Source organism: Bos grunniens, chromosome 11, assembly GCF_055505025.1.
Source record: "Bos grunniens cultivar Pamir isolate PY7600 chromosome 11, Bosgru_T2T1.0, whole genome shotgun sequence".
Lineage (NCBI taxonomy): Eukaryota > Metazoa > Chordata > Mammalia > Artiodactyla > Bovidae > Bos > Bos grunniens.
Genome location: NC_141175.1, coordinates 9,301,126 through 9,312,713, shown reverse-complemented (window position 1 = coordinate 9,312,713; position 11,588 = coordinate 9,301,126). Strand labels below are relative to the sequence as shown.

The following is an 11,588-nucleotide window of genomic DNA, read 5'->3' as shown; positions in this document are numbered from 1 at the left end:
GGGAAGATCTCCTGGAGAAAGGAATGGTTACCCACTCCAGTATTCTTGCCTGGAGAATCCCATGGACAGAGGAGCCTGGTAGACTATACTCCATGGGGTCGCTTGGAGTCAGACATGACCAAGCAACGAACACACAAACATTTGTCAGACATGACCAAGCAACGAACACACAAACATTTGACTGACTCTTGACCTCTAGCTCCCTCAGCAGACAATAAGGGGATGAGGACTATGGCCGGTCCAAGAACTGCCCTGTGTAGGAGCCCAGGTTGTGTGGCCTGGACAAGTCCTTCCCTCTGAGCCTCAGGTGGCCTGTCTGTGAAATGAAAAGGATGAATTGGTGTCCCTTGACCACATGGTAAACACAGGGACTTGTGATCACAAATTCTCACACCCATTTCACAGATAAGAGAATGGTGGCTGGCTTAAAGAAGCCACGGGACTTGTCCACAGTCACACAACCCAGAAGTGGTATTTGAACCCAGAACAGTCACCCCTCTCCCTGGTATAGGTGCCCCTCCCCTTCCAGCCCAGCCCAGCTCTGGTTTCATGGTCTGATTTATTGGTGGTGAGTATATAGGGGAGGACCCAGGACAGACTGCCTGGGGGGTGGGCATGGGGGGTGTCTGTGTGACAGTTGCAGGGAGGAGCTAGGCTCCCCCACTCCACTCCCAGGCTGCATGCCCCTCGGCTTCTGTTTCCGCCAGTCATGCCAGTTCCGACGCGGAGACTGCTGGAAGCAGGTGCAGGTGGCTCCGTGCTGGCTCGGTTTCCACAGAGGAGGCGCCATCAGCCTGGGTGGGCTGGACTGAGTCCTGGAGTTCTCAACTCCTGCCCAGCCCAGGTCACCGGGTGCTGGGTCCAGGTTACAATGACAGGGGCTTTCTTGGGTGTTTACAGCAATGTGGACGTACAGGGCAGTGGGCTCTCACTCTGCAGTCCCGGGCAGCCACACCCCAGGCCCTCCGGGTTTGAAGGTTCGTCGGGGTGGGGTGGGGGACCCCCAAGGTGTTCCGAGCTGGTGCTCCCACTGGCGGCAGGCCTCTGGGAGGGAGGCAGCAGGGGCGGGTGCAGAGGGCAGGGTTCGTCCTTGGTCAAGTGGAGGGGCTGGGGTCCCGGGATAAGTCCACGGCCAGTGGTTCCCAGCTGGTGGCTGCTCAGTCTCTCCCGCTGGGCGAGGGCTGGCTGGGCACTACGCCATGCTGCTGGTGGAGCAGGGGGTGCTCTGGGTGCTCCCGATGCTGTGGTTGGTGCTACTGCTCTCCGAGGAGGCCGGGGCAGCCACCGCCACCACGGGCTCCCGCTTGCCAGGGTGACCTGGGGGCAGGGGTGGAGGTCAGGGCCCTGGCCAGGGGTCCCCACTGCCCCAGAGACTGCGCTGGGCTCCCCCAGGTGGTGATGGAGGGGACCTAAGCACTCACTGTGGGGGCCTGGGATACTCACGCGTGTGCGAGTAGATGTACCAGAGCGCGGCGGTGAGCAGGGCCCCGATGAGGAAGGCACCAAAGGTGATGCCCAGCACGGCAGGTAGGACGAGGCCTTTGTCTGCACCACCAAGGACAGGATGGCTGCGGTCAGCACCGCTGTCTCCTCCCTGCAACTCCCATCCCCACTCCCCGCCCCGTTGTGCCAGCCAGGAGTGCAGGTTTTGGTGCCAGTCTCAGCTCAGCCACTGACCCTTACTTCTCTGAACCCATTTCCTCATCTAGCCAATGGGATCATCACATCCACACATGGCATGAAGCTGTGTTGTTATGAGCATGCCCTCAAAAGGGCCCAGCCAGGCCTTTGGGGCCATGCCTCTGACTCCCAAGGCTGGTAGAGATACATTTTTAGGGAGGCTGGATGGTATAATCTGAGCAAAGTGTGAGTGGGGCCTGAGAGTCCAGAGTCCCGCTGTGTGACCTTAGGTCAGTCCCTACTCCTCTCAGCCCGCTACCAAAGCAGAAGCCAGAGTGCCCCCTGAGGGCCCTTTGGCTCTCTTCTTGGGTTTTCCCAAGCGTCACTCTTTCTGCACTCCTGATGCCTGTCTGACTGTGGGCCAGGCAGCCTGGCCGTAGGCCTGTGGGTTCCCATCCCCGCAGTGGGGTCATTAGCCTGCCTTCTTGATTGTAGGCTGGGCGCAGGGGCTCCATCCAGGCCCAGGTAGGATGGCCAAGGGGCCGATGTTTCTCCCACCTGCATTCAGCGTCAGGGACTCTCCTGCCCAGGGGGCACCTGGGCCCAGGGGGAACTAAGACAGGTTAGGGGGAGCTGGGCTGAGGGGCATCCTCCACCCTAGGGGTCTTAGGGAAGGAGAGACAAGCACTGCCCCCAAGTCCTGTCCAGTCCCGATTCCAGAAGGCTCCATCTCCCAGCAAGGTCAGCCAGCCACCCTGGGGATCAAGAAGAGCCAAAGGCCTGGGATATGGTCCCATGGGGTGGTCACAAGCAAATGTTCTCCATGTGGAAGATGTAGCTGTGGACCCTGCTCTCTGGGGTCCTCTGAGCGTCCATCACGCCCCACTCTGACCTCAGTCCCTGGAACCTCGGGGATACTTAGAACTCACCATGCAGGCTGGTGCTGATGATGTTCAGGCGTGTGGAGACAGTCTTGTGGACTTCCTGAAGGAGGAAGAGAGCCCGGGGTATGGCACAGCCTTTGAGAGGCAGCTCCAGGCTTCCCCCCTGTCTCTGTGACCCTGGCCTGCCACAGCCCACCCTGGGGCCTTGACTCTGAGCCCCACCTGCACCACCTTCTGGCTGGGGGCCTCTGGGCAAATGCTGGCAGATCTGTGCTCTGGAAGGGTGGCAGCCAGACAATTCTGGGCTGCTCCTGGTGTGTCTCTTTTGAGTTCCTGAAAAGCTCCCGACTCCCATGAGGATTATGGGGACACTGCATCCATTATCCTTGTGAATGCCCAGAAGCCCAGGCTCACTGTGGCCTAGGGAGAGCCCACTCAGGAGTGGTCCCAGAGGCTTCTCCAGCTTCATACAACCATAGAAGCTTCTCATCCTGAAGACCCTTTTATATGCAAGGGCTTGGGGATGACTCTGTGTGTGTGTGTGTGTGTGTGTGTGTGTGTGTGTGTGTGTGTGTCCAGGGCCCAGTGTTTAAAAACTGGTATATACTGGATGGTGAAGTGTTGTGACCAGTAAGTGCAGAAAATCAGAATTTTGTGTCTTCTGTACTAACCCTCTTCCCTGAGATCTCTTGTTTGTTGAGATTACCATGGTGACCATACTATATGGACAAGATGGGTGGGTGGATGGATTCCTGGGTGGATGGATTGACGGATGATGACTGGGTGTGATTGTAGAAGGATGGATGGATGACTGGGCTGATGGAAGGACTCTGGATGGATGACTGCGTGGGATGGTGAGAAGCATCAGCTGATAAATGATGACTGAAGGGATGGTGGGAAGACAGACAGATGGGTGAAATAATGGATGGATAGACGGATGGACAGATGGATAGTGGGTGCAGCTGCATATTTGACCAATGTCCCAAGACACAGCACAGCCATCCAAAGGCTGTTGGTGGCAGAAAGAGTCCCCTTCGTACCCAGAGGCCACGTGTCTGCCTGTGGCTGTCTTTTGCTCACTGGTTCCACATCCTCCTGATCTATCATATCCCTTCCTGAAAACTCCAGACCCAGAAGCCACCCTTGAAGCTGGGCTGGGCCCGGCCCCCACTCACCAGGGACCGAATCCTGGGATGCATGGTCACAGAGCAGCTGAGGATGCCAGTCGTGGGCATGGGCACCATGTAGCCGCGGAGGAGGAAGCTGAAGCGTATGTCACCACTAGGGCTCGGGGACAGCAGGCTCACGCAGCTGCTCTTGGCTTCCTGGCCCTGGATGAGTTCCACGATTTCCATGTCGGGCCCCAGGTTCAGTTGGCAGCTCTCCAGCTGGATCATGAGCTCAGGGATGGATGGGGACACGCTCACCTGCATGGGTAGGTAAGGGGACCGAGGCGCGGTCAGTTACTCATAACTCTCCACCTTACCTGTTCTCGCGAAATAGGCTAGACTTGTTCTAGAGTTCCTGCTCGGGAACTTTGATGGTGGAAGGACAGTTACTGGCCTGCCTGGAGCAAAGGAGGAGGAGGAAGTGACATTCCAACCACTATCTGAGCTCTGCCTCAGCTCTCCCCACCCCTACAACCCTGCATCAGGTTGGCCCCCGCCTAGCCCTAGGAAGTCAAGTTCCACTGGGGAGAAAGAAAGGCTCTGAGAAATCACAGGGGGCGGCAGGCCTGAGCGGTCAAGTCCAAGTCCGGTACCTGCACAAAGCCCTGCTGGCCCAGCTCGATGGTGTTGGAGGCTTGGAGGAAGTGTGGGCTGAGGTAGAGGCCCAGCTGGAGGGAGAGGCTGTCCATGTTGATGCACTGCACCTTTTTCTGTGGGGATGGGAGGCACCCAGTGAGAAAGCCAAGGGGTGGGAGCAGGAGTCACGGTTCAGGGTTGTTGCGTGACCCTCCTCACCTTAAACCTCCCCCTTCCCCACCACAACTGATATTTATCAAGAACTTGCTCTCAGGAATTCCCTGGCAGTCCAGCAGTTAGGATTCTGTGCTTTCGCTGTTGAAGGCCCGGTGTCTGATCTGAGTCCCTGGTTGGGGGACTAAGATCCCACAAGCCATGCAGCCAGAAAAAGAACTTGCTCCTCACAAGACCTGTGTGCTTTCCATGTCTCCTCTTGGTGACAGCTCATCCCATAGGGGGTTCCTTCCTTATACTCCTATTAACAGGACCTTTGGGCTCTGAAAGCTTATGTGATTTGCCCAAGGCCATGCAGCCAATTCGTGCTTGAACCCTCTGACTTGAGAGACTGAGAACATGACTCTGAACAGTACTGCCCCCATCGCACAGAAGGGGAGATGGGGGCACACTGGAGACACATTGGCTTGCCAGGATCAGGGCCTGAGTCTCCTGAGGCCTGCTCCCCCCGGACCACATGGGTTAGCACATTGACCGTCCATCTCACCCTCTGCGGTGATGAGCTTGACAGGAGTCTGATGACCACCTGCAGGAAGAGAGCCAAGGAGGTGTTCAGAGCCCGAGAGGAGCCCAGAGGGTATCCCACCCAATGAACCCATTTTTTTGGATGGGGAAACTGAGTCAACCAATGGCAAAGCTTGTCTTGTCTTCCTACTAGCACCACACCCGCTCTCCCCAAAGCCTCTCTGCCTGGAAGATCCAGGAGGCACCTGGAGGGGGCACCATCCCTTTTTCCCACTCCAGGTCTTACCTCGTTACTGACCACATTTTCCATCACTTCCATGCCACAGCTGGAGTAGCCACTGCTCAAGACAAACTCGTCTTCTGTTTCCTTAGCTTGGCAGCTGGAGTCCCAGAAGGTCAGGCTTTTGATGGTGCATAGCAGAGTCTGGGCCAGGGTTGCAGGGGGTGTGGGGGAGGCACCGTCAGGAGGCACAGGGCTCCCCAGGGCCTGTCCCTCACACCCCAGCACCAAGGACTGACCACACCCCAGGGGTCTTGAATCACAGCCACGCCTCTGCTCCCATCTCCATTTTTGTTAGGTCTCATCATCCTACACCATTTAAGAGTTACTACTTTTCCTGAACTTGACACACTTCTGTATCTAGCAATAATATCTGTGACATCATGAGTGTGTTCTAGACATATGCATTCATAGAAATTGTGTGGGTTGTTTTTTTTCCCCTCATTTTAAACAAAAGGCATCATACTGTCCTTCAGGCTTTAGCTTAGTTTCCTCACTGAATAATAAATCACAGACGTCTATCTGTGTGTATATTCATAGACCTAGAATATTCTTTTTAACTTGAGTGTAATGTTCCAAAGATCAGTGGATCACAGTGTATGACATCCAGTGTACTGGATGGCAGTAATGCCAGCCATTGCTGATCCCTGCACCACCTCCTCCACCTCCCAGATATCTGCCGGGCCAGGTAAAGGCAGATAAGAAGGGGGAGATAGGCCGCAGACAGATGGAGCTTCACCTTGGCCCTGATACCACACACCCCAAAACACTTCCACATGGACATAGAGTTAAATGTCATTCTAAAAATCCCTGAGAACATGCATGACTCATCAAGACTCTGGCAGAGAGATTTCCTGCCTCAGAAAGACTAGAAAAAAATCACAAAGGAGAAGATGGCCAGCTAGGATGGCCCAATGTTTTCAAACATCCCGAAAATTAAGAAACACTCTGGCAAAAATTTAAAGAATGATAACAAACCAGGAGAGATTATTTCAATAAGAACGATAGACAAAGGGCCACAAATGTCTTTCTTCATGTAAAAAGCTTATAGAAATAATCAAAGGGTAAAAAAAAGAAATAAGAAAAATACCAAAGGAGGGAGGCTCAAGAGTGAGGGAACATATGTATACTTATGGTTGATTCATGTTGTTATATGGCAGAAATTAACACAACGTAAAGCAATTATCCTCCAATTGAAAAAAAAATGTTTTAAAGAAGAAAAATACCAAGCCACAAGGTTACAGAGACTTTGATTATTATCAGTTACACAGTATCAAGTTCACACTCACTACTTACTAATCAAAGAAGTAGAAACTCAGACAAGAATGGAAGACAAGGTTCCACCTCCCACATCAGCAAAGTTTTTAGACAAAAAAACAATAATTTGGAGAGACAGTTAAGTGTTCTCATTAATCAGCAGTGAAAACTGGAATCATCTTTTGGAAAGCGAGTTGGCAACATGTATGAAAATTTCCAGAAGGTTCCCTCATCTTTGACCCAGCAATCTCAACTGATGTGGAAACCTATCTTAAGAAAACAATTCTATTTATAGAAGAATTTCATGCACAATGACACTTCCTGCATATTTATAATATTACATAATTGAAAACACCCAAATGTCTAACAAGGGAGGAGGAGCTAATTATGGCATTTTGTGTGTGTGTGTGTAATAAAGTTTTATTAAACTATAAAGGAGACAGAGAAAGCTTCTGACATAGGCATCAGAAGGGGGCAGAAAGAGTACCCCCCTGGCTAGTCTTCAGCTGGATGTTATATAGTCACTGCTGCTGCTAAGTCGCTTCAGTCGTGTCCGACTCTGTGTGACCCCAGAGACGGCAGCCCAACAGGCTCCCCCATCCCTGGGATTCTCCAAGCAAGAACACTGGAATGGGTTGCCATTTCCTTCTCCAAATTATGGCATTTCAATATGATGGGATCTAATGTGTTTTTAAAGTGATATTATTAAGTACATATGAACTTGGGCTTTCCTAGTGGTTCAGAGGGTGAAGAATATGCTTGCAATGCAGGAGTCCCTAGGTCAGGAAGATCCCCTAGAAAATGGAATGGCTACCCACAACAGTATTCTTGCCTGGAGAATTTCATGGACACAGGAGCCTAGAGGGCTACAGTCCATGGTCGTAAAGAGTCAGACATGACTGAGCAACTAACATTGTCACTTTCAGTATTTAGTACATAAGGCTTCCCCAGTGGTTCAGCAGTAAAGAATCCGCCTGCAATGTAGGAGACACGGGAGATGTGGGCTCAGTCTCTGGGTCAGGAAGATCTCCTGGAGAAGGGAACGGCTACCCACTCCAGTATTCTTGCCTGGAGAATTCCATGGACAGAGGAGCCTGGCGGGTAACAGTCCATGGGATCACAAAGAGTCAAACACGACTGAGCACCTAACGCATTGCTCCACACCAGGCGAGGTCGTCAGACCTCCTATAATCCTCACCACCTGGTGAGTGAAAAAAAAGTGAAGTCACTCAGTCGTGTCCAACTATTTGCGACCCCATGGACTGTAGCCTACCAGGCTCCTCTGTCCATGGGATTTTCCAGGCAATAGTACTGGAGTGGATTGCCATTTCCTTCTCCAGGGGATCTTCCCGACCCAGGGATCAAACCCCGGTCTCCCACATTGTAGACAGACCCTTTACCATCTGAGCCACCTCAAGCCCATTCTACAGGTGGAAAAACTAAGGCTTGTAGCGGAATGTGATTGGTCCTCCTTCCTGGATTAGGACAGAAGGACCAGTTACCCATGTCAGCTGGACTGGAGGCCAGGCGCTCCCTTACCGAGATGAGATCTTTCTTGAGTACCAGAGTCATGCCATCGCTGGAGCACTTGGGCTGGATCAGGGTCAGAAGTAGCTCCTGGTTGCAGCCCTTATTGGGAGTGGTGATCTCCACCGGTGTGGGTGAGGGCTGCAGCCCACTGCCTGCGGGGTAGCAGAGGGGGCCCCAGCAGACAGTCACTGTGGGGCTCACTGTGCTCTGAGGTGCTAAGCACCTCTCTAGCTAGGTACTCTCAGCATTCCTGAGATGCATATGAGGAATATGGGGCTCCCACCAGCTGCTGCAACTTTCCCAGTTCACACAGCATCTGGACGTAGCAACAGATCCCAGGAGAGGGCCAGGGAAGGGAGCTGGCGAGGCGGGGGGCAAGGGAAGGGAGCCAGGTGCTCACCACAGCTGTGGGTCCGCAGAGAGACATCATTGGCCACAGGGAGCTCCACGAAGGACGCTACCACACTGGCATTGAGCCTCCGGGCCTCCCCCAGCAGGCCTTGGGTTGTGTTTGGGAGTTGGAAGCCAGGGTTGATCCTATCTGGAAAGATCTTCAAGGAGTATTCACCAGTGGTCTAATGACAGGGAGAGAGGCAGAGCAGGGAGCTTCGGACACAGTCAGGGGCCACACAGCCTGGCAAGGTGTGCCTGCAGGCTGGCCAGGGTCTGCCAGGCCTCAGTCAGGCTCTCTTTTGCTCCTGCTGTTTCCTCTGCCTGGACCACCTCCCCTCATCTACTGGTTCCTGTCTGTCTTTCAACTCAGTTTGGAGTTCACCTCTCCAGGAAACTTCCCTGACGCAGTGGGCTGGGTTAGGGGGCCTCTTTAAGGGATCATGGAAGGCTTCCTGGAGGAGGTGCCATCTAGGTGAAGGTCTGAAGGAAGAATAGGTAGAGCACAGAGGGCAGAGGGATCATCGTATATAAAGGCTCAGGGCTGGGGTGATGGTGCAGGAAGTTTGGGTTTTTTCTTGGAGGAGCCTTGGGAAGACCTGAACGGGGCTGTGCGGGTCTCAAAGCAAGACTCACCCAGATCTGCATGTTGTGGTTGGCCTCGATTAACCAGGACACGTAGGGTGGACCCTGAAGGATGAGCACGGCGGCGTCAGTATCTCTCCAAGCACAGCTCAGCTCCAACTTCACGGTCACTGTCCGGGGCCTGGATGTGGGGGGAGACGACCGCCCCCGCATCAGCGAGGGCGGTAGTGCGGGGTGTGGGGAGGTGCAGGGGAGCTTGACCAGGAATTGCTGGGCCAGAACAAGACCTGGGGTCGGTTGAGCAGCAGCTGCGCTCCTAACCTGGTTGGTCCTGGGTCTGTCGGGTGGGTGTGAAAATGGGCGGGGCCCAGATATAGGCGGGGTGACAGTTCTCTAACAAGGCCGGGGCGGGGCTAAGGCTTGGACAGAAGCGGGGCTTTATGGAGGGTGGGGCTGGCAGGGCTGGCACCCTTACGAGGCCTCTGGGCCCGGTAGGATCCTCAGGATGTGCGCCTCCTTGTGGCCAGCCACACCTTCCAAGCGGCAGCCCCAGGCTTTCGGGGTCCATCCGAGCGTGTGGCCCATGTCCTTCTGGGGTTCCAGATTGCAGGAGAACGGTGAGCTCGAGGCTGCAGAGATAAGCGCACCTCTGTCTCCCCTTGGAGCAGCCTAGCATCTAATACGCAGGCCCACCCTCTCCCACAGTAATGGTGGGGCCGGCAGGATGGCTTCCAGGAGGCGCGAGGATGGTGATGGACAGGGAGGCCTGGCATACTGCGATTCATGGGGTTGCAAAGGGTCGGACACGACTGAGCGACTGAATTGAACTGAAGGGGTGAAAAAAAACAAACAAAAAAAGAACTCGCCAGCCAAGGCAGGAGACCAGACCTAAGATACAGGGGTTCAATCCCTGGGTCGGGAAGATCCCCCTGAAGAAGGAAATGGCAATCCACTCCAGCATTCTTGCCTGGAGAATCCCATGGACAGAGGAGCCTGGTGGGGTACAGTCCATGGGGTCACAAAGAGTCAGACACAACAGAAGCGACTTAGCACGCACACAGGCAGGATGGAACAGCAAAGAGTGGGGGCTTGGGAGGACCCAGGTTCAAATCCACTTACATCAGAGTGACCCAGGGTAAGTCCCTGGCCTCTGTTTCCTCAGCTGTCAACACACATTTTACTTAAGGTATAAAACCATGGCGTATGTTAGCGATGCAACCCAGCAACTGCCTGTACATCACCCCCCATTTATCCTTCTTATAGTATTTACCATGACCTGAAATTACAGAATTTGTATACCTATTATCATCTGCCTACCACAGTGCCAGCTCCAGGAGGGCAGCATCTGGGTTTGTCCCCACAGGGTCCCCAGATGCCTGGCATAGGACTTGGTACACACTAGGGATACAATAAATAATATGAAAGTGCTGCTTTTGTATATCCCGAGACTGACAAATGGCAGCAGTTTCATAGGGTTCAATCTAACATTTGATGAAAGGGTAACCACTGTCTTAAGTGACCCGGGGCAAATCACATCCCGTCTTGGTGCCTTAGTGTCCACATCCGAGGAAGGAGACAGAGGAATTCAGATTCCTCAAGAGCAGAGTCCTGAACCCAGAGAGGCAACTGGGGAGGCAGACCTTGGTCCAGACGAAGGAAGATGCTTTGCGGGTTGCTCAGCTCAGCGACAGAGGCGATGGAACCCCGTGTATTCGCCCAGTTGAGGAGCTGGTCCTTGGTGGTGAAGGATGGCAGCTGTGTGATGTTGGCATCTAGGGCCTCGTGAAAGACCAGTTTGGAGTCCTAGGGAGACATGTGGCAGCTCAGGATGCTGTCCCTGGGCCTGAATGCCTTCTGTCCCATGCCAGAGGTCAGCAGATAACTGGGGGAGGCAGCTAGTTGGCTGAACAGAGAAGGCCAGGGCTGAGGAGGTTGAGGCTGGTGGAGCCAAAGTCAGCCCACGGGCCCCTAACTAGGGCCCCTCAGAGTCAGATCTGCCCCATCTCTTTTCCACGTCTGAGGGGCTGGGTGGACACACACCCATGTTCATCCCCCTGTTCAAACATCACCCTCCCACCCCTCCATTCAGTCCGCACTTATCGTGGGGCCCATGTCGGTTTCCCCCACACTCTTGTGAGGGACAGTGGCTGGCTTGGCCACCCCTGCATGGGGCTTGACACACAGTAGGCAGTAAGAAATATTGGCCTGACTGTGTGCTGGGTCTTGAGACCAGCAATGAAGATCCTGACATGGCAGCCTCATCCTGACACCTGGCACACGGCAGGTGCTCCCCGCACATGGAAATGGAGAAGGGAAGATAGAAGACATGGATGAATAAATGAGTGAACAAAAGACAAACAACTGGTCCCTGCTCTGGGAGATCTTACCACCCAGAAACCAGTCATGCCTCAAGTCATTTGAAACAACAGAAGACAGAGGATATTATTCTATGAGAAACAAAAGGAGCAAGACAGGTCCCTTGAATGAACAGAGATGAGAATCTGGGTGGCTCCAGCACCTCATTGCCTCCACTGCCCATGCCTCAGCAGAGACTCTGGTGGGCTAGAGAAAGAAATAGGAAAGACTTCCTGGGGTAGA

The 11,588-nt window shown here is 53.8% G+C and overlaps 1 protein-coding gene across 2 annotated transcripts in view; it reads right to left on the bottom strand.

Annotated features, from left to right (window-relative positions):
- Nucleotides 1-540: 540 nt before the first annotated feature.
- The window catches only part of ENG (endoglin), a 31,992-nt gene continuing 20,944 nt past the window's right edge, over nt 541-11,588 (bottom strand). For both annotated transcript variants that reach the window (XM_086325001.1, XM_086325002.1), the window contains 12 exons: nt 10,631-10,793; nt 9,466-9,619; nt 9,042-9,171; nt 8,416-8,590; nt 8,025-8,167; nt 5,235-5,372; nt 4,971-5,009; nt 4,267-4,383; nt 3,680-3,931; nt 2,550-2,604; nt 1,444-1,545; nt 541-1,317 (listed from right to left, as the gene is read on the bottom strand). In XM_086325001.1, coding sequence (XP_086181127.1) covers nt 1,193-1,317; nt 1,444-1,545; nt 2,550-2,604; nt 3,680-3,931; nt 4,267-4,383; nt 4,971-5,009; nt 5,235-5,372; nt 8,025-8,167; nt 8,416-8,590; nt 9,042-9,171; nt 9,466-9,619; nt 10,631-10,793 — 1,593 coding nt within the window. In that variant the 3' untranslated portion in view covers nt 541-1,192. The remainder of the gene's footprint in view (nt 1,318-1,443; nt 1,546-2,549; nt 2,605-3,679; nt 3,932-4,266; nt 4,384-4,970; nt 5,010-5,234; nt 5,373-8,024; nt 8,168-8,415; nt 8,591-9,041; nt 9,172-9,465; nt 9,620-10,630; nt 10,794-11,588) is intronic.